Here is a 22,783-nt window from a genome sequence, read left to right as displayed (position 1 = left end):
ATTTATTTCTTCATTTGGAACATCTATCATTTGCTCCTCGCATGCCCCCAACTGGGGACCTGGCCCACAACCTAGGCATGTTCTCTCGCTGGGAATGGAACTGGCGACCTTTTGGTTTGCAGGTAGACTCCCAAGCCACTAAGCCACATCAGCCAGAGCCATTGGTTGAGTCTTGCATATGCCTTGACCAGGGATTGAACTGCCAATCTTGTTTTCCATACATAAAAAAAAAAAAAAAACCACCCCACATACACACGTAGAAATATAAAAAAAGTTAACATGAGCCCCGGCTGGTGTGGCTCAGTGAACTGAGCATGGGCTAGCAAACCGAAAGTTCACGGGTTGGATTCCCAGTCAGGGCACATGCCTGGATTGTGGGCCAAATTCTCAGTAAGGGGCAAGTGAGAGGCAACCAATGGATGCATCTCTTACATACATCAGCACATTGTTGTTTCTCTCCCTCTTTTTCTCCGTCCCTTCTCCTCTCTCTAAAAATAAATAACTAAAATCTCTTTTTAAAAAAACTTAACATGAACAGCAAACTTGGATTCAACATTTAGGGATGATCCACTATACCCAAGCAACTAACTTTTCCTTCTTAGTTGCATTAAAATGTTATTACAGATGTGAACACCAGATGGCAGAAAAGAGGCACACTTGGAACTTTTTTACGTGATCATACAGTACTGTAAAACAAGTTTCAACAAATTTCAAAACACTGAAATTATATAAAGAATATTATTGGCACTAATTGCAGTTAATCTAGAAATCAGTAACAAAGGGTTATTTAAAAGTCCTTATTTTTAAAGTGATGAAATGCACGTCTAAATAACATTGGATTCAACATTCCTATGTGATTCACTATACCCACTATTTTCTTGCTGACCTGCAGTTATTCCAAAGTTTAACATGAGATGGTAGCTTCTCTAAGCACACTGGTACTATGCAGCAAGTTTCAACAAACTTCAAAGGATTGAAATTATATAAAGTAACATTTCTTGTTCTAGTTGCATTTACTCTAGAAATCAGTAACAAAAGATGACTGAAAAGGCCTTATACTTAGAAAGTATGAAATACACTTCTGCTCTGGCTGGCTGGTATGGTTCAGTGGACTGAGTGTCAGCTCTCGAACTAAAAGGTCGCATGTTGGATTCCCTGATCAGGGCACATGTCCAGGCTGTGTGCCAGGTCCCCAGTTAGGGGCGTGTGAGAGGCAACCATTTGATGTTTCTTTCCCTCTCTTTCCCCTTCCCTGTCCTGTCCTCAAATAGCCAAGACCGACCAAGGGCAGGGAGAGATGCCCACTTTACAACGCTGAGTTCCTCCTCGCATCAACACGATCCCACTGTCAACGTTTTAAAACCCTCTGCAGGCACATATGTACCAATGTTCAGAAACGGTCCTGGAAAACAACTCCCAACCGACAATTCTGAGGAAAGTACTGGAGGACAACATCCAGTTTTTCTTTTGTAAATCTGTGCAGACTGAATTGGATTTTTCTTCTTCTTTGCAACATCCATTTGTTACCATTGCAACCTCAAAAACTAATGAAGATTGTTTTCAATTCCAATGCATTTTTAAAAAGGGCTGGTTCGCCCTCCCCAAACTCGGGAGGCCCCACTCACACCCCACAACCGCCAGATGAGGAGGTGACAGCTGGAGAAAAGGACTCTCTAGGCACGGGCCGTGTGACCAGGACGATCCTGCAGAGCCTCGACCCGGGAGGGTGTGGATTTTAAACCCCGTGCTCTCACGGGGAGCTTCCTCTCACTTTGTGAAAGTAACCCACGAGCGCACAGGTGCAGTGGGTGCAAAGAGGGGAATAGCCCTGGGCTGCAGAAGTGTGTGAATGAAACGGTAACCGCCAAACAAAGGCCAGGGAACTTTGGTTGAGCGGGAGAACGGTGCCGGTACACAAGCAGATAACCCGGAACCACGGCGAGAGCCAGACTCAGACTGGAACCACATCCAGGACAGGCCCTGCCCCGCCAGACTCCAAGTCCCACGTGCTGCTTTGCCCTTCAGACTCACTAGGGCTCCCAGGGAGGAGGGTGGTGCTTCTCCGCCCACTTCTCCTACTGCCCTCTGGCTGGCCACACACCCTAACCCAGGCCTCTCTGGCAACTCTGGCCGCATCATGCCCGCATTCACAGCCCCCGAGAGTCACTCTAGGGCCCGAGAACAGGGACCTTTCGGTCGCCCTAAGGACTGCTTCTGGCGCTGTGCGCCCTCCTCCCCGCCCCAAGCCCTCACGCACGACCAGACTTTTCCCCGACATTCCAAGCAGGAGCAAGAAAGTGAGGTGGTGGGAGGTGTCAGTTGTTTCTGCCTCTCCATGGCAACGGCCCGCACCCGGAAGTGAAAGATGTGTGAGATAGGTTCTGTCGGCAACGTTCTCTGGGAAACGTAGTCCTCCGCCCGTCAGAAAGTCAGACCGTAGAGTTGCAGAGACTACATTTCCCACAAAGGTGCGAGCACCTGCGCTGAGAGCCGCAGTGGTGCGAGCGGCTGCCTCTGGGTTTATCAGAGGCCTGCAAGAAGATGGTGGGTGGTTGAGCGAATCCAGGACCCTCCTCTGAGTGTTGGTGGAAGGCCAGAAGTTAATGTTTTTGGCTCGGAGTAGAGCACCCTGGAGCCAGACAGAGCACCCATGTCAGTCGTGTCCGCAACGCAGTTGCCCTTTCACATGCCCTTTATGACCTCGAGTTCGCTTGCTTCTCGAGCGCCGGAGGCCGCCACCTGCCTCCATACTCCTACTTTGGGATTTGACCTCAACACCTCACACCTGGTCATCTGGCTCCTTCAGGCCTTGTACTGCTCTAAGACTCTATTGGAGCAGCTACTTCCTCTGAGAGGTCCTTCACCTACCCGCCCACCATACTGGGCCTCCCCTAACAAGCTCCTCTGTGACACATGGCATTTTGAAATGGTTGTCAGCCACGTCCCTGAAAGCTGGGGCACCACCTCCCTCGAAAACCTTCCCTGTCATGTCCTGTCACTCCAGCTATGTTGAGGTCCCTCCAAAGTCACCCGTTACAGCCCATGTCACATAGAATCTAACAGCCTCTGGACTGGTAGCTCCTGAGGCTAGTCTCACCCAACCTGGTCTCTCCAGCACATGTAAACATTTCACATGCCCATAATGTGTGCAATTAATCAATCCAGTCAGTCACCCAGGTCCTAAGAAAAGCTCCCTCTCTTCTTGCCCTCCCTCTAGCTGCTCATTCTAGGAAACAAGTGGACTTACCTAACCTTTTGCCCAGTAAGGCTGGGCGCTCAAGATCCTCCCTGGCTCCCAACCCTGTCATATATTGACAGGTCCATCACTGCAGGTGTTAGCTGGGACAGAAATGGCAGAACTCCTTTCTCGATTCTATTTCTTGTGTGTGTGTGTGTGTGTGTGCACATACAAATGCACGTACCTGTGTTGAAAAGAATCCAGGAAACCAGACATCCTTGTCTCACCACCTGTGGCTCATCTGGCTGGAGCACAAGAACACCTTCCCTTGCTGGCTAGCTGTTTTGGTAGCCCATGTAGTGTGTCTGCAGAGTCAGACAGACACCCCAGAGTGCCTGTTTTTAGAGTTTGAGGGACAGGAGAACAAGCTAGGATGAGGGGAGAAACAAAACTGTCCAGGGGACCCATCCATTACAATCAAGCCATCTAACAGCTGATCCTGCAGCAGCCACTGGGCCTTTATAGTGGACCAGATTTCCCAAAAAGAGCTAGACCAGGAGACCATCAGTCACAAAAGGCGTAGCCTCAGAGGCTGGAGAGAAGCCAAGACAACCATGCCACAGAAACCCAGGGGAGAAAACATCTTCAAATCAATGCAGTGGATGGACCCTGGTTTCAAAAGCCACAGTGACCAACATGTGCCCATGGGCTTGGACACAGGGACCAGACAGGCCTCTGACAAGAGGCCACAGAAGCCAGAGAGTGAGGATGGGATAAAAAGCAAGGAAATGCTGAGAGCAGGAAAACTTCATCTAAAGTTGGGTAGGACGGGTCACCACAATGGTGCAGGAAGTGAGAGGTCAGGGTTGGCAAATGGGAAATGCTGGTCTCCGCTCTGGCACTCCTGGGCCCCACAGCTCATCAGCCAGTCAGAGAACACCACCCTCCTAACCCCCAAACCCAGTGGGCTATGTGTCACTGTAAAAACACAAATAAACAAAAAGGCCCTGGCTGGTGTGGCTGAGTAGATTGAGTGTCAGCCTGTGAACCAAAGGGTCACTGGTTCAATTCCTACTCAGTGCACATGCCTGGGTTGTGGGCCAGGTCCCCAGTAGGGGGTCTGAGAGAAGCAACCACACATTGATGTTTCTCTCCCTATTTCTCTCTTCCCCCTTTTCTAAAAATAAATTTAAAAATTTTTACAAAAATTAAAAAACCCACAGGGTGTAAGATATGAGAACTATGGGGAGAAGTGTCAGTATCTGCTCTCCAGAAACAAAATGTCATTCGACAGTGCTCATCTGAGGTCAGGCCAAAGCCCCAAGTCATGCAGGCCAACTGCAGAGGTCTGTTCTTCAGGGCCTGTGTCCTTAGCCACTCGCCCACCCTCTGTAAGTGAGCGCAGACTTCCTGCCAACTCCCTTGTGGCCACCACCTCAGGACCTGCCCAGGATGCAGCTGCCCGAGCCTGTTGCCTCCTTTCCCAGTGTAGTTCCCAGAGGTGGGCAAGGGCACAGTGGACACTCCAGGATACTTTCAGGCTGTGCTCCCGGTTGGGATCATTCTCCATGAGGACCCGCAAGCCAGCAGTGAAGTGGGACAGGGCCTGGGACAGGTGCTGAGGGCTCAGTGCACCCACATCAGCTTCCTCAGTCCCCACACCCACTGTGGCTTCAGAGAAATCCAGTTCTGGTGTTTTGGAGGCCAGGCATTTCCTTGCTTCCCAGGGCAGCCCAGAACTGTTGGTATCTCCATCCTTTGCAACCTGGGGGGTTCCGAAAGGTGGGGGTTCCACATGGGCCTGCAGCAGGCTGACAACATCGGCCTCTGCTATGTCCCCAAGGCCCACGTGGCTGGCCAGTGCCACAATGCTGCAGTGGAGCTGGGGCACGGTGTCGGGCTCCAAAGTACTGGCAGGCACACACTCAGGCCAGAGCTTCCTCCAGGCACTGTTCAGAGTGGTGGGCTGCAGCTCTGCTCAGGCCTGGGCAATGTTGTCTACTGCAGTCGTGACAGTATAGCTGCGCCAGAACTCCCACATGGAAGACCGGTCTCCACCAGCCTTCTTCTGGACCAAATGGCTAAGTGTGAGGTGCAGGTAATGGGCCTTGAAGGCAGCAATGATGCCCTGGTTCATGGGCTGGATCAGGGTCGATGTGTTCTTGGGTAGGAACTCAACGCGCACATGGGCTGAGAGGCTACCCAGATGGGCGGGATGGCAGGGTGCACTATCCAGGAGCAGCAGGGCATAGTGTGGAAGACCGTGGCTGGCACAGTAGGTCTCCAAAGCAGGGCAGAAGCAGCCAGTAAACCAGTCCTGGAAGATGTTGGGCGTCAGCCAGTCATTGCGGTTGGAGCGCCAGACTACAGGCAGGCTGGCCTTGGAGCAGCCCTTGAGGGCGCATGGGTTCTCTGAGGGGTACACCAGCAGGGGCTTCAGTTTGAAGTTACCAGCTGCGTTGGCACCCGGCAGCAGGGTCAGGTGGTCCTTAGGGGCCTTGGGCCCGGGCCTGGCTGCACCTTCCAGAGCCAGCAGCATGCGCTCAGGCAGCCTCTTCCAGAAAAGGCCTGTCTCATCAACGTTGAAGACTTGGAGTGGTGAGTAGCAACCCTCCTCCAGAATGGTATGTAGCACTGGGAGGTAGCAGGCTGCAGCCTGGGCATCAGCCACAGCAGGCTTATCTGTCAGTAGTACATTGTGGCCCCAAAGGTCTCAGCCTGGGCACCAATGCCCTGCTCATGCTGCAGCTGAGCAAAGAGATGTCGTGCCTTGTCCTGGATGAGCAGTGTGCTGACAGGCAGGTTATGCTGTTTCTGCTCCTCAATCCACAGGCTCAGCAGACGTTCCAAATGACCCATCACCACACCCCGGCAGCGGGTCTGCTGCTTGGCACTGATGGGTATAGCTGCCTGAGAATTAGCTCGGATCTTGTCCTTGTTGACATGGATTGAGGCAACAGTGGAGGTGGCTAGCCCTAGAGTCCGAGCAATCTGTGTCAACTTTTCACCTTCTTCAAACCTCCGAAGCACCTCCAACTTCACATGCAAGGTGATGGACTTCCGGTCCCGCTTGGCACTGTGGCGAAGGCAAATACCACCAAGGGGTGCCTTCCCTAACACCTGAAGGTGAGGATTTGTCTTCATTCCACCTCCTCGCACCATGCACCTTGACGACCTCTGTACCTCTTGCCCCTCCACAGTAGCTACCACTGTGCCCACAATGGTTTCCTCTTGGCCTCTCTGTAAGAGGGGGGTATATAAGCATTAATATGTGAACACATGGGAGTCCCAACCACTGCCCAGCCTTCCCATGCTCTCACACAGGGCACTGAACCCTGCTCAGAGGCATGCCTGTCCCTTCCCTTCCTACTGCTAAAAGTACTGCACACTCACATCCAGGCACTCTTTGTTTCTAGAAGTCCGTGGCGTCACTTAGTTTTAGCTCATGAGATCAAAACACAGCTGAGACTTCACTCTTCCCTCCCTGCCCCTGCAAATCTCCTAAGAGCATCTGGAAACCCTGACCCACCTCCCTGACACACCTCCCTGACACGGATGAGCAGATGAGCTACCCAGCTCCACATCTCTCACTCAGAGACATCGGTTATCAGAGTGGGAGGCTGAATAAGGATGTGTCCTGAAGACATCTGCATCCTAATACCAGGAACCTACGAGTAAATCACTTTATATGGCAAAAGAGACTTTGTGGGTTGTGATTAAATTAATCCTGAATGGGGGAGATTATCCTGGGTTATCAGAATGGGCCCTAAATGTCATCACAGGGGTCCTTGTAACAGTAGGCAGATTTCACTCAGAAGGCAGCGTGAACACAGAAGCCTATAGCCTACGGAAGGAATGAGTCCTACCAGCACCTTGATTTTGGCCCACAGAGACCCACTTCAGATTTCTGACCTCCGAGACTCTAAGATGATAAATCTGTGTTGCTTTAAAGCACTAAGTTTGTAGTGATATGCCACAGCCATCATAGGCAACTCTCACAGAAGGGAACTTCCCTAACTCTGACCACCACTGGGGAGTACTTGGGGATAGGGGAGGAAGGTGGTTCTCCACATAGAGTTATTAAGAATCCAGTCAGATCCAGTCACCCTCTGCTCAGAGCCCTTCCTGCCTCCCCTCTCTCCCTGAGGAAAAGCCACTACATTCTCACTTTCCTCAAGCCTCCTCCTCTTCTTTGGTAACTCCTGATTCAGGCCTTTGCTCCTGTGGTTCCTTTCGCCCAGAGCTAGGGCTCTTTCCTCTTGTCTATACAACTTGTTCCCTCTCCTCCTGCAGATCTCTGCTCGAATGTAACCTCCACACCTAAGTTTTACTGTGCATCTGTCATACACTGCCCGAGGGCAGGAGCCCTGTCTGCAGAACTCTCTGCTGCATCCCCAAAGCCAGGAATAATAGTTCCTGGTACTTTGCAGGCACTCTGTAGGCGCTTGCTGAGTAAATTATTAAATGAAGTACAATAGTAAGACTGGCTTCCTGCCCTGTCCCTTTTACACTTTCAACTCTGTGAAAGTAGCACCTAACCAAAACAATAAAGTTGTTTTTGAAAGAGTGCTACGTGAAAAGGAGGGACAAATGGCTAACGATTCTCTGTATTTGGAGTGGCTCTGGCGTCTAGAACGAGTACCTTCAGGGCTGCAACTGCCTTGAAACCAGGTAGTACAGCCCACGGGGCCCTCAAGCCGGGGAAGCAGGGCAACGTGGGTGGGCAGGCCCCGAATACCAAGCCACTCGTGCCCATCCTTCTCTCTCCGCAACCATACCTTCCCTTACTCAATCACAATTTTAAGTCACTCATTGATCCTTTCATTCCCTCGCTTTCCAGACCTGCCGCCCGGGAGAGCTCACCGACCTAGGTCTCTCGATACTACATTTCCCAGAAAAACCGCGGGGGGCTGTCGAACACTCCGATTGGCCCAGTGGCGCACATCCTGGGCTGCGCGCGCAACGGTCTCGCCTTCCCACTGGCCGGAGCCGTAAGAAAGGCCGCCCCCACCCCCGGAACCTGGCCTGCGCGCGGCCGACCGCCCTTACCTCACGACAGCAACGCGGGCCCGCTGCTTCAACTGGGCGTGGGGGGCTGCGGCCCTTCCCCATGTCCTACTTTCACAGCACCTTTCTCCGGAGGTGGCTGAAGCCAGCCTCCATCTGGTCCGCGGAAGCGAAAAGTTGCCGCGTGGGGCGCGCCTCCGACGCCGCTCTGGGCGCTCGGGCTGCCGGGAAATATAGTTCGGTGATGAGGCTACTACGTGCAGAGTCCAAGCAGGGCAGCCCCAGGGTGTCGGCGCCTAATTTTTTTCTCATTCACATCTTTCCAACCGCCTACTTTCTGTCAGCCTTTCCATCATCCTCCCTACCTCTTTCCCTTCCTGGCTCTGTCACACTGTTCTCTCTTGTTCCATGTCTGTCCCCCGTCCTGGAAACTGATTCCCTTCCGACTGTCAACATATAATTTTCAAAACAGGTAAAAACAAGCACGCTCTCCCTCTCTGGAGCACTCCTGTGCCTTTCCCTTAACCCTCCACCCAAGCACCTTCTCTTTGCCTTTCTCTCTCCTAAGCTCCAAGAACTCTTCTTTTGCTTCTGTAAATTGTTTCCTGAGCCTAAGAAGCCTAGCTGGCTCACTTCTACTACCTCTGTACCTTTCTAAATAACACTTTCTGACTTTTTTTAATAAACATAAAAACATCCATGGCTGGTATGGCTCAGTGGATTGAGCTCGGCCTGCAAACCAAAAGGTCACCGGTTCGATTCCCAGTCAGGGCACATGTCTGGTTTCAAGCCAGGTCTCCATGGCCGAGTGCATTGAGAGGCACCACGCATTGATATTTCTCTCCACCTCTTTCTCTCTCCTTCTCTTTCTCTCTCCTTTCCCTTCTCTCTAAAAATAAATAAAATCTTTTAAAAGAATAGAAAGTGAGGTCATCCATTATTTTTTTAAATATAAGATTTTTTTAAACATTTTATTTATTTATTTTTAGAGAGAAGGGAAGAGAGGGAGAAAGAGGGAGAGAAACATTGACCTGCAACCCAGGCATGTGCCCTGACTGGGAATTGAACCCTTGACCTTTCGGTTTGCAGGCCAGGGCTCAATCCACCGAGCCACACCAGCCAGGGCAGGTCATCCATTATAAAAGACTAGAAAGTATTTTTTAAAAAAGAAAGGGAAAAACAAACTCTAACTTTGACTTACTTCACGGAGGGAGCTAGGAGGATGACAGGTGATTCAAGGAAGATGAGAGAAGGAACAATGGATTTGAAAAACAACACTAAATAAAAACGCAAAAGTCGGAGTAGTGCCCTAGAACACAGGGGTCGGACAGAGGTGTCGTACAGTCCTATGACACTTAGGGTCCTACAGTGTGACACAACTCTAACCCTGGGGATGCTTTTTCTATAAGGGACAGTGTGAGCGTTTGCAACCTATCAACCTTTACAACTTAGCATCTAAATTCACAGTATCTGGGTCCTGATCAGAGTAGTTGAAAAGAGTTGCTTGGCTTAGGGAGTTGGGGTTCCTGCTCATCTTTTTGTCTCATTGTCAAGTTTTGGGTAAGTTTTCCTAACAAGTCTACCGCCAACTCTTTCTGGCTCTATTCTTGCTGTCCCCTTTTCTTAGTCTTTGAAAACTCTCAATCCATCTTATTGTATCTCTGATTTTTGTCTCTTTGTTCCTTCTTGCCTGTGTATTCCTGGTCCTTGTCAGTCCCTTGAATCTCAATGTCTACACTTCTGGCCCCTGTGAATCTATTCTCCTCTCCCTCTTTCTGTCCTGTCACCTCCATTCCTTCCTGATCTCCGTCCCTGTTGCTAACTATTCTGGCACCCCTGTCTCCCCTGGTGTCACTCCCTGACCCGCTGGATTCTTATCACATTCTCTAGCTCAGAGAGAGTAAAGATCCCTCTCTGTTCTTTCTCTCCGTCGGTTCACATACTGGAGTCTCTCCTGGACCCTGTATCAGTCACTCCCTCCTCCCCTCTACCCCGCACATCTTTACCCAGTCCTCGCCCCACGCTTTCCCCCAGTTCCCCGCGCTTTTCCGACGCCCTCCACGCCCTTGGGTTGCCTAGGAGACCAACGAAACAGCCCCACAGGTTACCGTGGACATGCACCGACACGCCTACGCCAACCAAAGCAAACGTTGCACACGCGCGCACGGAGGGCCCAGCTGACTACATCTCCCAGAAAGCACCGGGTGGAGTTACTCTTTTTTGTAATCCGGGTGGGTGTAGAGGAATTGCTCCTCCCCCAAGCTCCGCAGGCAGTTTCCATGGAGACCCGGGATGACCGAGGGCAGTGATTGGTGCAGAACCGTACTAATCCCCTGGAAAGCCCTTAGAGAATTGAGGCCGAGATGGTGGGAGGTGTGCGCGGTCCGGAAGATAGCGCTGCCGTCCATCACCCCTGAGAAGCTTGCGCACGTCGACGGGAGCCCCGATGCCTGGGCCAGAGGCGGGGAGCGCAGGAGCAGGCGTCCAGGAGTGTGACCTGATCGTTGGGAACAACGCTATCCCGGGGACCAGGGTGGAAACAGATGAGGGTGGGAGAAGGACAAGGAGGCGCTCGGGCTGCTGCGTAGAGCATTCTGGGAGATATAGTCCGGCTAGGGAAGGGAAGTCGGCGAATTCGCACGCTCAGGAGCGGGAAAGCGGACCGGTGAGAGCTAAGGTGAGGGCGGGGGCGGGGGCTCTCATCAGGAAAGGCTTGGACGGGAATCGGGGTGGCGGCTGCCTTGCAGGTCCGGGAATACAGGGAAGGGATGTAGGCAACCCTTGCAGGCGGGCCCAGCGCTGTCGCCCGAGGCAGGTCCCTGAGCGTCAAGGAAGGCAACAGACCTTGGAAGCCCCGCCCTCGGTTGCCATGGCGCCACCGGCCCTGCGTTGCTCCCTAAAGCGGAAGTTGCGCGTCAAAACTGGTAAATGTAGTTCGAGAACATCCGCAGGGTTCGGCTTAGCGATTGTCCAGCTTTCCCCTAGGGTTTTCGTGTTGATCTAGGACCTTGAGGAGCGGAGGGTTGGCTCACGGAATTTGGCTTCCCTCGAAATGGAATCCACCCTCTTAATAAACAAATGTCTTCATGAAGCCCAAGTCCTACAGCCTCAGGAGCAGCGGAGTGGGGCGGGGGTGGTGGTCGTCCTTATTAGCAATTGAGGAAACTCAGGTTCACAGACACCAGCCAAGGTTATGTGGCGAATAGGCGAGACCGGAATCTCAGACCTTTATTGCAGTCTTCGGGTCCAGTGGTTACAGGGCCTTTCTTTGCAGGCCTCTGGAAACCCCCATCACCTTCTAGGTCTACCTAAGTCAGGAACCCGAGGAGACGACAAGACATTGCATGATGTGATAAGCAGGGCTCAGAGGATGGGGCTGAACTGAGAAAGGATGCCACCTGGGTATTGAACCACACAGGGGAATTTGGACAAGTGGAGGGAGGCTGCCCTGTGGAACCAAGATGGCAGGTGAATGTCTGAGATTGGGTGGAAGGGTGGATGGTGCAATAATGGACTGGCATGGGGATGGTAGTGGTGCAGATGCACAGGTGGGGCTTGTTGTGTCATTCACCTGTTAGGAGGAAGAGCTACAGGGCCAGGATAAGGTAGTGCACATTGAAGGGCAGGCTTCAGGGGAATGAAGAGTGACTTCCAGGCCTAAGAAGTCTTTGCTTGGAGCTGGGGGCTACCAGAGCCTCTGCAGGCCCCACTAGAGAGACCAGAAACAGGTGGCTCATCCAAGACTAACCAGCCCCACAGGTCACTGGGATGTCCTCACCTGCCTTCTTCCTAGGCAGGTCTGAGGATGGGACAGCACACAGTAGACACTCAATAAGCACTTTGCTCTACTGTCATTGCAGCAGCTTTATCCCATTCGTCCCCCAGGGGCAGACACTAGCCTCAGCCCAGACTGTCTTTCTGATGAGGCCCGCAGCACTGGGATCCCCAGGGCACACAGCCCCAGAAGACAAGAGACCCATCATGGTGAAGCTGGAGGACTCTGAGGAGGAAAAGGAGGAGACGACCCCATGGGATCCTGGCCCAGAGGCTGCACGCCAGTGTTTCTGGCACTTCCACTACGACGAGGCAGCAGGGCCCCGAGAGGCCTTGGCACTGCTCCGGAAGCTATGCCACCAGTGGCTGCAGCCCAAGGTGCACTCCAAGGAGCAGATGCTGGAACTACTGGTGCTGGAGCAGTTCCTGAGTGCACTGCCCACTGAGATCCAGGCCCGAGTGCGGGAACAGCAGCCAGGCAGCCCTGAGGAGGCTGTGGCCCTTGTTGAGGAGCTGCGTCAGAAGCCAGGAGGACCCCGGAGATGGGTGAGGCAGTTGCAGAGATCAGGGTTAACCTGGGGGATACCATGCTCAGCTAGATCCCTGTCCCTTGTGGTTTGGAGTGGTCACCTACAGCAGAGCCTATGCAAGGGTCAAGGACACTGGGAGGGATGCAGGGTGGGTGTCAACAACAGGATAGCAATTGCAGGTGGTTCCTTCACTCCCTGTGCACTCCTTGGGGGTTGGGGATCTCTGGAGTACCTACTCTGTCAGGACCCCTGGAGTCCTGTGATGGGGTCTAGCACAACTGCCTACCTGCACCCCTGATGGAGAGGGGGCACCTCCCCAGGTCACAGTCCAGGTGCAGGGCCAGGAGGTGCTATCAGAGAAGATGGAGCTCTCTGACTTCCAGCCACTCCTTCAAACCAAGCCTAGAATTACAGAACCTGGGCCTGATACAACCCCTGGAGCCACACAGAGGTCACTGCTGAGTCTTCATGTGAAAGAGGAGCCCGAGGTTACAGAGGACCCAGGTGAGGGCAGGCAAGGTAGGCAGGGCCCAAGGCCTGACTGAATAGAGCCTGGGAGCCTGGCCTGAGCAGTCTGAAGCACACTGGGCCAGTCACCTGGTGGACTGAACCATTCCCATGCATGGAGGCCTCACATCCCAGCCAGCCAGTGGTTGTCATGGCCCCCTTGAATGCCAAGCCTGAGTGCCACAGCTGTGTTTCCATGTGTGAGAGGCATGTGGAGTTCACTGCCCAAGGAGATCTATTGGGGGACGTCATCTAGTTACTGGGGAACAAACAGTAGGCTGGGGTATGGGTGGGTGTGGCTGAGGGAGGACCCCAAAGTGCTGGGGGCCTGCCCCTCCCTTGTACACCTACCAGGCAGGTGCTACAGCTGACCATCCACCCACCATTCTTGTGTGGACCCTCATGCAATGTCCCTCTCTTGCACTCACTATCCATCTGCCCAAGTTTTCTGCAGGCATGCAGGGCACAGACCTGAGCCACCTCCTCCTCCTGCAGCTCCTCCGTGGCCTTCCAGGGGCCCTACTTTGCTCTACCCCTGAGCTGGGCCCTTAGAGCCACCCTGCCATACCCAGCCCCAAGTCTGCACCTAGCTCTCACCCAACCTGGATCCCAGCACCTGGCCTATCACTGAGGGCAGAGGGATGGGAACAACCTTGGGCTGTCTGACCCCACCCTTCCTCTCCAGAATTTCTGGATTCTGGGCCTCTAGCCAGCCCCCAGGAGGCCAATTCCACCCTCCTGCTTGAGGAGGCCCAGGTAAGCCCCACACAAGCCAAGCCTCTGTGGGTGGGGGTCCGGTAGGTCCCTCCCTGAGCCTAGCAAGGCACAGATGAGCAGTCACCACTGTGGTTTCAGGGCTGTGGGATGGTGCTGGACCAGGCCTCTCTCCACAGCAAGACTGGGCCTAAGGGGCCCTCATGGACAGAACTCCCTGGGGCCCTATGGCAAGAACAACCTGGGAGCATCTTCTCCCCAGGTAAGATGGGTGTGGTGGGAATGGGTCCTCTGTGTGAACAGTAACATACCTGTCTATCCCACTCCTAGCCCTGCTCTCCCATCCCTTGTAACATCAACTTTCAGCATCTCCTGCCCTCAAAAGCCAAGCTCTCCACTAACCCCATGTTCCCCCAGCTGCTACTCCTCACCACAGTGAATCTTCCCAAGGCCAGAGTCTGTGTTCCCCAAACCCATGCCTCCCATCTCTGTGCCCCCTAGACTCTGTTGCCAGCATAGGGAGGATGAGTGACTAGGAGAACAGGTAGTAGACAGAGTGGAGGGGCAGTGAACAGTGGGGATCAGGCAGGACAGTAGGATTCTCACCAATCACCCAGGTGTTCACCCCAGCCTCTTAGTCCTAGCTTGGACATCATCCAGACTCCTGATCTCTTCCTTCCTGTTCCCTGGACCCATCCTTTTTGATTCACTCCCTTGCTTTAGTGGATGTTTCTGAGACACATTTGTCTTACACTTTACATTATATCAAAGTTTGGCTGGAGAAAGAATTCTTATTAAGTTAGTCACATACCTTTTTTTAAAAAAATCATTATTAGTGACCCTTTCCCATTTGAAAAACACATCTCAGTGGTGGGAAATGGCTGGAATGGTTTCTTTGATTTCCTTCTCCATTGTTTTTTTAAGATTATTTTTAGAGAGGAGGGGAGAGAAACATCAACATGTGGTTGTCTATTTTGCAGCCCCCACTGGGGACCTGGCCTGCAACCCAGGCATGTGCCCTGACTGGGATCAACCATGACCCTTTGGCTCACAGGCTGGTACTCAGTCCACTGAGCCACACCAGCCAGGGCTGCCTTGTTTTATTCTGGTTTCTGGAATGCCTGTTCTTTGGCTGTTTATCTTTTCACTCCAATCTTCCATCCACTTGTGTTCTGTTGTCCAGAAAAGTTCATCAGTTGTGTCTTTCAGGCCTTGTGTGGAGATGTTCATATCTGCTAACAGTTTTAATTTCCAAGAGTGTTTCATTCTTTGAACATTCCTTTTTATAGCCACTTCCTATTGTTTTTATAGTTGTCTTTCCCTAAGGATAGCAGTAATTTGTTTTTTAAGTTTTCTCCTACTGTGGTCTCTGTTCCCTCCAGGTTATCTGCTTTCGCATAAGACGAGGGATCACCACCAATCTGATGGCTCTTAGCAAGTGGATGAGGGTGTGGAAAGGACGGTGGGGGGGGATCAGACCCACATATTAGGGAACATGAGCGGGTGTGGGGAGTGTTACTGGATGCCAGTGAAGGATCTGTAGAGCACTCTGCCTGGGCCATTTGGAGCGCACCTTGATCTAATCCTCTTCAGGTCTTACCTGAGTCCTGTCCCAGGAAACAGGCTGGTGTCTCAGCTCCAATATGGCTTCACTTTATCCCGCAACTTCCTCAGTAGGGTCTCCCACCTCAACCCAGCCTTTTTGCAAAAAGACCCAGAATCTGAGCTGCAGTAGTGTCCACTGTTTGCTCAGCATTCTGTGCAGAGCCCAGGGCTGTTCTGTGCCCAGCCTCTGCTTATAAAACAGCTTCCTCCACCTGCATGACACCGCTACCCCTGCAAGGCCAGAGGTACATGGTGCCTCCAACTCCTGAATTTTTTTAGCCTTCCTTAGGGTAAAACATGTTGATATTTTGTTTTGTTTCCCCACTGATTTAGTATTCACCTTCTCCAGTCTGCTACACAATCACCAACTCATCTGCTTTCCAGAGTAGACACTATCAGGTCTGTTTCCTTTGCTCTTCATCTTTGGGAATCTCATATAAAACAACAACAACAACAACAAAACTTTATTGTTGTTTTACTTGTTTCAAGATGGAACAATTTTAAATAGATGCCATTGTTTCCCAAAAGTCACTATCTGCTATGTTATCAGTAAGGAGGATCATTCATTCTTTCTCCATAATGTCTTTGTTTCATAGATGCCAGTCCCTCCTTTGAGGATTTGGAAATAATTTAGTTTCCTTCCCAAGCTGGCTAGCCCAGTTTCCTCAGCTGTGAGTTCTCTCACTGGTTGCACTGTTGACAGACTACCTGTCTGAGTTCTATGAGCTTGTTGCATCACCCTAGGCAAGGGGCTGCCACAGGGTCCATCAAAACCCTGAAGTGGCCCTGGCTGGTGTAGCTCAGTAGATTAAGCGTGGGCCTGCAAACCAAAGGGTCACTAGTTCAATTCCCAGTCAGGGCACATGCCTGTGTTTCAGCCCAGGTCCCCTAGTAGGGCATGCATGAGAGGCAACCACACATTGATGTTTCTCTCCCTCTCTTCCTTCCCTTCTCTCTAAAAATAAAATCTTAAAAAAAAAAAAAAAAAAACAAAGTGAAGGTTCATCTGGTCCCCAGGCCATTCAAGGAGGATACCTCTGCAGCCCAACCAAAAGCAAACAGGTCATTCCTGTGTAGGTCTATGGGCGGACTGGGCTGTCACAGCCCTTGTCCTCAGCCACCAGCTTCAGTCCCTGGGCTTTAAGGCTCACTGTACCAGGCTCTGGATCCCTGAACCTCACCAGCTGGCCTGTTTTGCTTTGGAATTGCCCGAGGTACTTTTAGGTTATGTTCTCCATGTCAGACCTAAAAGCAGGATCTGGTATATGCCCCTTCTGCTATTTAGGTTTCAGCTGCCAGCCAGGCCCAGCCTGTACTGCATGGCTGACCACTTCCTCCAGCTTGGGACTTCTCTCAGTTCACAACCCCAGTCTTTATCCAGCCACACTGGTAGCATACCTTGGGTTCCCTGGTGGATTCCTCCTTTGCAGCCCCATATTTTCCTCAGGCTGCACATGCTGTAGACAACTATAGCTCCCACACTCAAACACAGCTCCCCCAGCCACCTCAGTCTCCCCATCAGGTCTCCTATCTGCTCCCCTTGCCCCTCAACTGTGTATTTCCTGTGCACCCAGGTTTTTTTTTTTTTTTTAAGATTTCTATTTTTTAGAGTTGGGAGGGAGAAAGGGAGAAACATCAGTGTGTGGTTGCCTCTAATGCACCCCCTACTGGGGACCTAGCCCGAAACCCAGGCATATGCTCTGACTGGGAATTGAACCAGCAATCCTTTGGTTTGCAGGCTGGCACGCAGTTCACTGAGCCACACCAGCCAGGATGGAATTCTTATAAGGTTAATTAGCACCTTGCCTCTGGAGAGTTTCTCAGTTTGTCTTGTTTTTTTTGAACTTAAGTTGTTTTTGATGTGCACAAGTTATTTCCTTTGATATAATTTACCTGCCTTTTGATAACTTACGGGTTTTTCTGCCACCACTGAAGCCCTTGATACTCTGTCTCCTTGATTTGACTTCTTCTGGGCTTCCTATTCTCCTGCCTTGCTTCTCAGTGGCCTTTGCTTGTACTTTCTCCATTACCCAACATCTACTCCTGAGCTCAGACTGTGGCTAGAGGCCACTCCTTTTCTCCACAGACACCCCTCCACCCCACTCCATTTGATCTCATGCAGGCCCAGGGCTCCATATGCCATGCAAATGCCATAGCACCCAGCTTTATATTTCCCTGAAGACGGAGCCCCTGACTCTTGATCCCACGCCTACATGTACACACTGTCCCTCAGGTGCCCTGTGGGCATTGAGCAAGGCACATCAGACCCACCCACGTCTATGCATCTGTGGAAACCATCCTCACCCACTTGGTGATACAAGGACCACCTTTGCAAACAGCCCCTCTAGAAAGGTGATGTTTTGCAAACTGAAGTCAGACCTGGAAAGCCTGTACCAAGCTTCTTAGTCTTCCTCCCCATGTGAGATTCTGTCCCCTTGTCACCTCCTGGGGATGCCTGCACAGATGGAGTCCCTGCTCCTCTGTCTGCCTCCTTGGTCAGTGTCAGGAGCCTGCAGTTCACACTGTTTACCCAGGGCTAGGATGCTCTGGGCACACAGTGGGTTCTGTCACAAAGGAGTGGATCCCTTTGTGCAATGCAGGGTTTGCGCTCCAGATGGACAGTGTCTCTGCTGGCCCAGGCACTGTGAGCCCCCATCTCCACTGGGACCATGGTGTGGCTGGCCTCACAGGCCAACTCCAGTCACCCTTGCAAGAAGGTGGCTTCTCACATGCACTCGTGCTCCCCAGCGACCCAGGAGGTGAGCAGGACCCCACGGATGAGGATCCCCGCCAGGGTGTGGGCCGAATAATGACCACTATCTGCTGGCCAGCCCCCAGGGGTCGGAGCCGAGGCCGTCCCAGCACAGGTGCCGGGGCAGTACGAGGTGGCCGTTGTGACGTGTGTGGGAAGGTGTTCAGCCAACGCAGCAACCTGCTGCGGCACCAGAAGATACACACGGGAGAGCGGCCATTTGTGTGTGGTGAGTGCGGCCGTGGCTTCAGCCGCAGCTCACACCTGCTGCGCCATCAGCTCACGCACACGGAAGAGCGCCCATTTGTCTGCGGCGACTGCGGCCAAGGATTTGTGCGCAGCGCACGCCTGGAGGAGCACAGGCGTGTGCACACGGGCGAGCAGCCCTTCCATTGCACCGACTGTGGCCAAAGCTTCCGGCAGCGCTCCAACCTGCTGCAGCACCGGCGCATCCACGGTGATCCTCCAGGTACCGGCACTGGACCCCCCACGCCTCCCAGTGTACCGGAGCCCCCAGGCCCCTTCCCTTGCAGCGAGTGCTGCGAGAGCTTTGCACGGCGTGCAGTGCTGCTGGAGCACCAGGCTGTGCACACGGGTGACAAATCCTTCAGCTGCGTCGAGTGTGGCGAGCGCTTCGGACGCCGCTCTGTGCTGCTGCAGCACCGCCGAGTACACAGCGGTGAGCGGCCCTTCGCCTGTGCTGAATGCGGCCAGAGCTTCCGGCAGCGCTCCAACCTCACGCAGCACCGGCGTATCCACACCGGCGAGCGGCCCTTCGCCTGCACTGAGTGCGGTAAGGCCTTTCGCCAGCGGCCCACGCTCACACAACACCTGCGGGTACACACAGGCGAGAAGCCCTTCTCATGCCCTGAGTGCGGCCAGCGCTTCAGCCAGCGTCTCAAGCTCACACGCCACCAGCGGACACACACTGGTGAGAAGCCCTACCACTGCGGTGAATGCGACCTGGGCTTCACGCAGGTTTCAAGGCTCACGGAGCACCAGCGCATCCACACAGGCGAGCGCCCCTTCTCCTGCCCCGAGTGCGGCCAGTGCTTCCGACAGCATGCCAACCTCACACAGCACCGGCGCATCCACACGGGAGAGCGGCCCTACCCCTGCCCCGAGTGCGGCAAGGCCTTCCGCCAGCGACCCACGCTCACGTAGCACCTGCGTACCCACCTGCATGAAAAGCCCTTCTCCTGCCAGGACTGTGGCCGGCGCTTCCACCAGAGCACCAAGCTCATCCAGCATCAGCGTGTCCACAGTGCAGAGTAGCCAGGGCCCACTGACCCCTCTGTGTCCACCTCAGTTCTGTGTGTGTAGGGGGACACAGAGGGGGACAGAACACCTACCTTGCAGGGGTGTTGTGAGGCCTGCCATCATATAGGTATACACAGACTGGCCCAGGGCCTAATCCCCCAGTAGGTGTTCAATAAACAGTAGAAGGAACCTGGCTCTGGATCTCCACACACTCAATGCCACCCTACTTGCACCGGTTCCTCTCTAACAATCCCACATATCCATCACTTCTACTGCAACTGTGGTTCCTGACAGCCATGGCCCCCCTGCAGAAGTGGCTCCTAGCAGCAACTGCCCATGGCTGCAAGGTTCCCCCACTTACTATGATTCCAGTACTATTAGTTCAGGATGACTTCAACGCACACATCCATAGGTCAAACGAACTGGCAGGGGAGGACCTGGACTGGCTCAGTTATCCGCAGCCTGCCAAGATCACTGGATGCAATAAAAGTAGCAAACTTGTGCCCAGGAGACCAGATGTGACCTGGGATGTGCTTGTAAAACTAAACCTGGGAAGACATTCCTTAGATGTGAAAGGCCAGGGCCCCAAACTTGAAGCCTTTAGAAGTGTATACATCCATCTGCCAAACCAACCTCCTGAGGAAAAACATGAAGAGTGATGTTATAGCCACCCATGAAAGACCATTTCTGCAAAAACAGATAAAGGAAGGAAAGACCACCACTTCTGCAACTGGCCAGGGATACCTTTACAAGCTGGCCAAGTGGCTGGGGGTTAAGAACCCAAGTGCTGCCCTGACTGGTGTGGCTCAGTGAATTGAGTGCCAGCCTATGAACCAAAGGGTGGTTGGTTTGATTCCCGGGCAGGGCACATGCCTGGGTTGCAGGCTGGGTCCCCAGTGGAGGGTGCACAAGAGGCAGCCAGGAGACACACATTGATGTTTCTCTTTCTCTCTCCCTTCCCCCTCTCTAAAAATAAATAAGTAAATCTTTAAAATCAACAACAGCAAAAAAGAACTGAAGTCCTGCTTTGATCAATGTGGCTCAGTTTGTTGGGCATTGTCCCACAAAGCAAAAGGTCAGCAGCTGAATTCCCAGTCAGTGCACATGTCTGGGTTGTGCATTTGGTCCCAGGTTGTGACCTGTACCAGAGGCAACCAATCGATGTTTCTAATGTCAATGTTTCTCTCCCTCTCCATCTCCCTCCATTTCCTAAAAATAAGTAAATAAAATCTTTAAGAGAGAGAACCGTACTATGAGCAAGGCAGACGGCTTGGATAGAATGACCACTTGGCATCACTTGGCCAGAACCAAAGACAAACCCAGGAGAAGCCCAAAGCATTGGTCATCTTATGAAAACTACAACAGTGCCCACCCAGCCTGTCCCTGGATCTTCTGTACTTGAGCCCATAGTTCCCTCCTTAGCCCAGCCTACCCATGCCACATCTATCCAGTTATACTAACCCCAACCACAACCTCCCAAATCTATTCACTTCTCTCCCCAGCACTACTATGATCCCCGCTGCCAATCTCTAGTCTGGAGGTCCACAGCACTCAGCCTCCCTTTGCCACCTGCTCCTGACCTGCTGTTTCAAAATGGACATCTTCCCAGTGTCAGCTTGCAGTGGCTATGCTAACACCCCCAGGTGCACTTCCACCCTCACTCCTCCTTCCACATCTCTGACCCTAGCTTCCCTCAGGGCCTCTGCATATGCCAAACCCTCTGCTGCCTCCAGGGAGGCTGCAGGCCCAGGGGCTACACGCACCCTCAACACACAAAACACCTGTCCCCTTTTGCCAATTGGATAAGAGTAAAGAAAGACATAGCCACACCACTTCCAACCCAGTCTCCTGCCTCAGTTTAGCCATCCCCTCTCTCTCTGGTCCAGCCCCCATGGACTCCTTTTCCCAGCATTTTTTGCACTGTTGAGTCAAAGTCACAATGTTAGAGACCACACAAGTCCAGTGTCACCTCTCCAGAGAACCTACATGGGCCTGCAGCAGACGGGCTTCAGCAACAGGCCTGAGGGTGGACACATGCACCACGCTAGCCAAAAGGAACTACCCCTGAGTCTTTGGTCACCAACCCTCACGTGAAGACAGCTTTAACAAAAATAACCAGCAAGAACAGAGCGGCTGACAAGAACAGAGTAGAAGATTTAGAGGAAGAGAGCTGAGTCTGGTAACCAGGACCAGTCATGTCTGAAGCCTGAGAACACTGGGATGGTTGCAAGCATGTCAGCCCCAAACCTGGGCTGTCTGAGGGTTCTGAGCCCCCATTCTCACCTCAGCACATCGTTCTCAAGGAACTCAAGGGATGATGCTGGGAATGTGCGACTGGGACAACCAGGGTTCTGAAGGGTGCACGTGAGTTGGTGCCATTGAGAACGGAAAGGCTGGAAAGGGAAGCGGTTACAGAAAAACAGGTGGTATCAGTCCACTGAGCCAAAAGACACCAAGGCTCAGCACTCACGGAGCAGAGTCTACGTGGAGGCTGCAGCCGGGAAGGTCGACAGACCAAAATTCGGTAAGGTGGGAGGCGACTCACTGAGCTGCGGACAGAGGCTGGGGTGATGCCCGAGTCAGGACCAAGGAGGCGCTGGGGATGAGAGCGTCAGGGCTGCTCCGCGGAGGTAAGAAACACGAGCCTGGAACTGCGGAGCTTATCCCAGCGCGACCCCAACAGGACCATCGAAACCGCGTTTCCCACAACGCTCCGGGCGGTTACGGCATGTCTTCTCAATGCCGGGAGGGAACGTGTCGCGTGCGTCACTCTGGGACGGGGAAGGCCTGAGCAGAGTGCCAGGCGCCCGCAACCGCCAGACCCCGGCGCGGAAGATCCTCAGCCGCCAGACGGTTTCCGCGGTGACAGTCGAAAATCGCAGAACCGTCCGACGCCACTTCCGCCCGCCCTCCAGGGCACCCTGAGCTGTGATTGGAGGGAGGCTGGGTCCACCCATGACGCTCTGCGCGCCGCTGGAATTCAGGATACACGCGAAAAGTGGCCTCACCCTTCCAAGTCCTCCCCTCACTGCAGAACTCTCCATGGTTCATGACCACTCAGACACAACACATGTTAGTTAACTCAACTAAAATCTCCGCGAGCGGGCTGTCGGGTTTGCGCTGGGTCACCCTGTACCCTCAGTTCAACATCCCTGACTAGTCTCAGGCTACCGCCCGCCGTAATCACAACGCCTCTGTTAGTGACCACCGGGACAAAAGCCTCGTTTGAGCAACCTCCGCCGCAGTCTGCAGTATGGCAAGTGAGAATCGCCGTACCGCTAGTGAAGCAACCCGCATCTGCCCTACTTAATGATGGCGCCCCTTTCCTGGGCTCCGTGAGCGTTCCCGGAAGGGAGCGAGACACGACCGCATCAGCGGAAATACTCGAGCTCAGCCGAAAATACCCGAACTCTAAGCCCCAAAGCTGAGCAACACTGGGCGGGGACAAGGAGGAGA

At 53.0% G+C, this 22,783-nt stretch overlaps 2 protein-coding genes across 3 annotated transcripts; one reads left to right on the top strand and one right to left on the bottom strand.

Moving 5' to 3' along the window:
* Positions 1-5,863: 5,863 nt before the first annotated feature.
* Positions 5,864-8,486, bottom strand: LOC118497797 (CENPB DNA-binding domain-containing protein 1-like). The gene is made up of 2 exons (XM_036013493.1): positions 8,228-8,486; positions 5,864-6,418 (listed from the first exon to the last, which is right to left on the bottom strand). Exons 1-2 carry the CDS (start codon positions 8,288-8,290, stop codon positions 5,864-5,866), a joined length of 618 nt encoding a protein of 205 aa, XP_035869386.1. The 5' UTR covers positions 8,291-8,486.
* Positions 8,487-10,404: 1,918 nt separating this feature from the next.
* On the top strand, positions 10,405-19,522 carry MZF1 (myeloid zinc finger 1). Of its 2 annotated transcripts, none has more exons than XM_036013393.1 (6): positions 10,405-10,862; positions 12,071-12,505; positions 12,810-13,008; positions 13,682-13,752; positions 13,852-13,972; positions 17,916-19,522. In XM_036013393.1, the coding sequence occupies exons 1-6, from the start codon at positions 10,632-10,634 to the stop codon at positions 19,229-19,231; spliced, it is 2,373 nt and encodes a 790-aa protein (XP_035869286.1). In that variant the 5' UTR covers positions 10,405-10,631; the 3' UTR covers positions 19,232-19,522. The 2 variants fall into 2 exon arrangements, with proteins under 2 accessions (XP_035869286.1, XP_028386269.2); XM_028530468.2 differs by having other exon boundaries at positions 10,414-10,862; positions 12,810-12,993.
* Positions 19,523-22,783: the final 3,261 nt, after the last annotated feature.

This window comes from Phyllostomus discolor, chromosome 12, assembly GCF_004126475.2.
Source record: "Phyllostomus discolor isolate MPI-MPIP mPhyDis1 chromosome 12, mPhyDis1.pri.v3, whole genome shotgun sequence".
NCBI classification, from domain to species: domain Eukaryota; kingdom Metazoa; phylum Chordata; class Mammalia; order Chiroptera; family Phyllostomidae; genus Phyllostomus; species Phyllostomus discolor.
The sequence above is the reverse complement of the archived record's forward strand: the minus strand, read 5'-3'. Positions and strand labels throughout refer to the sequence as shown.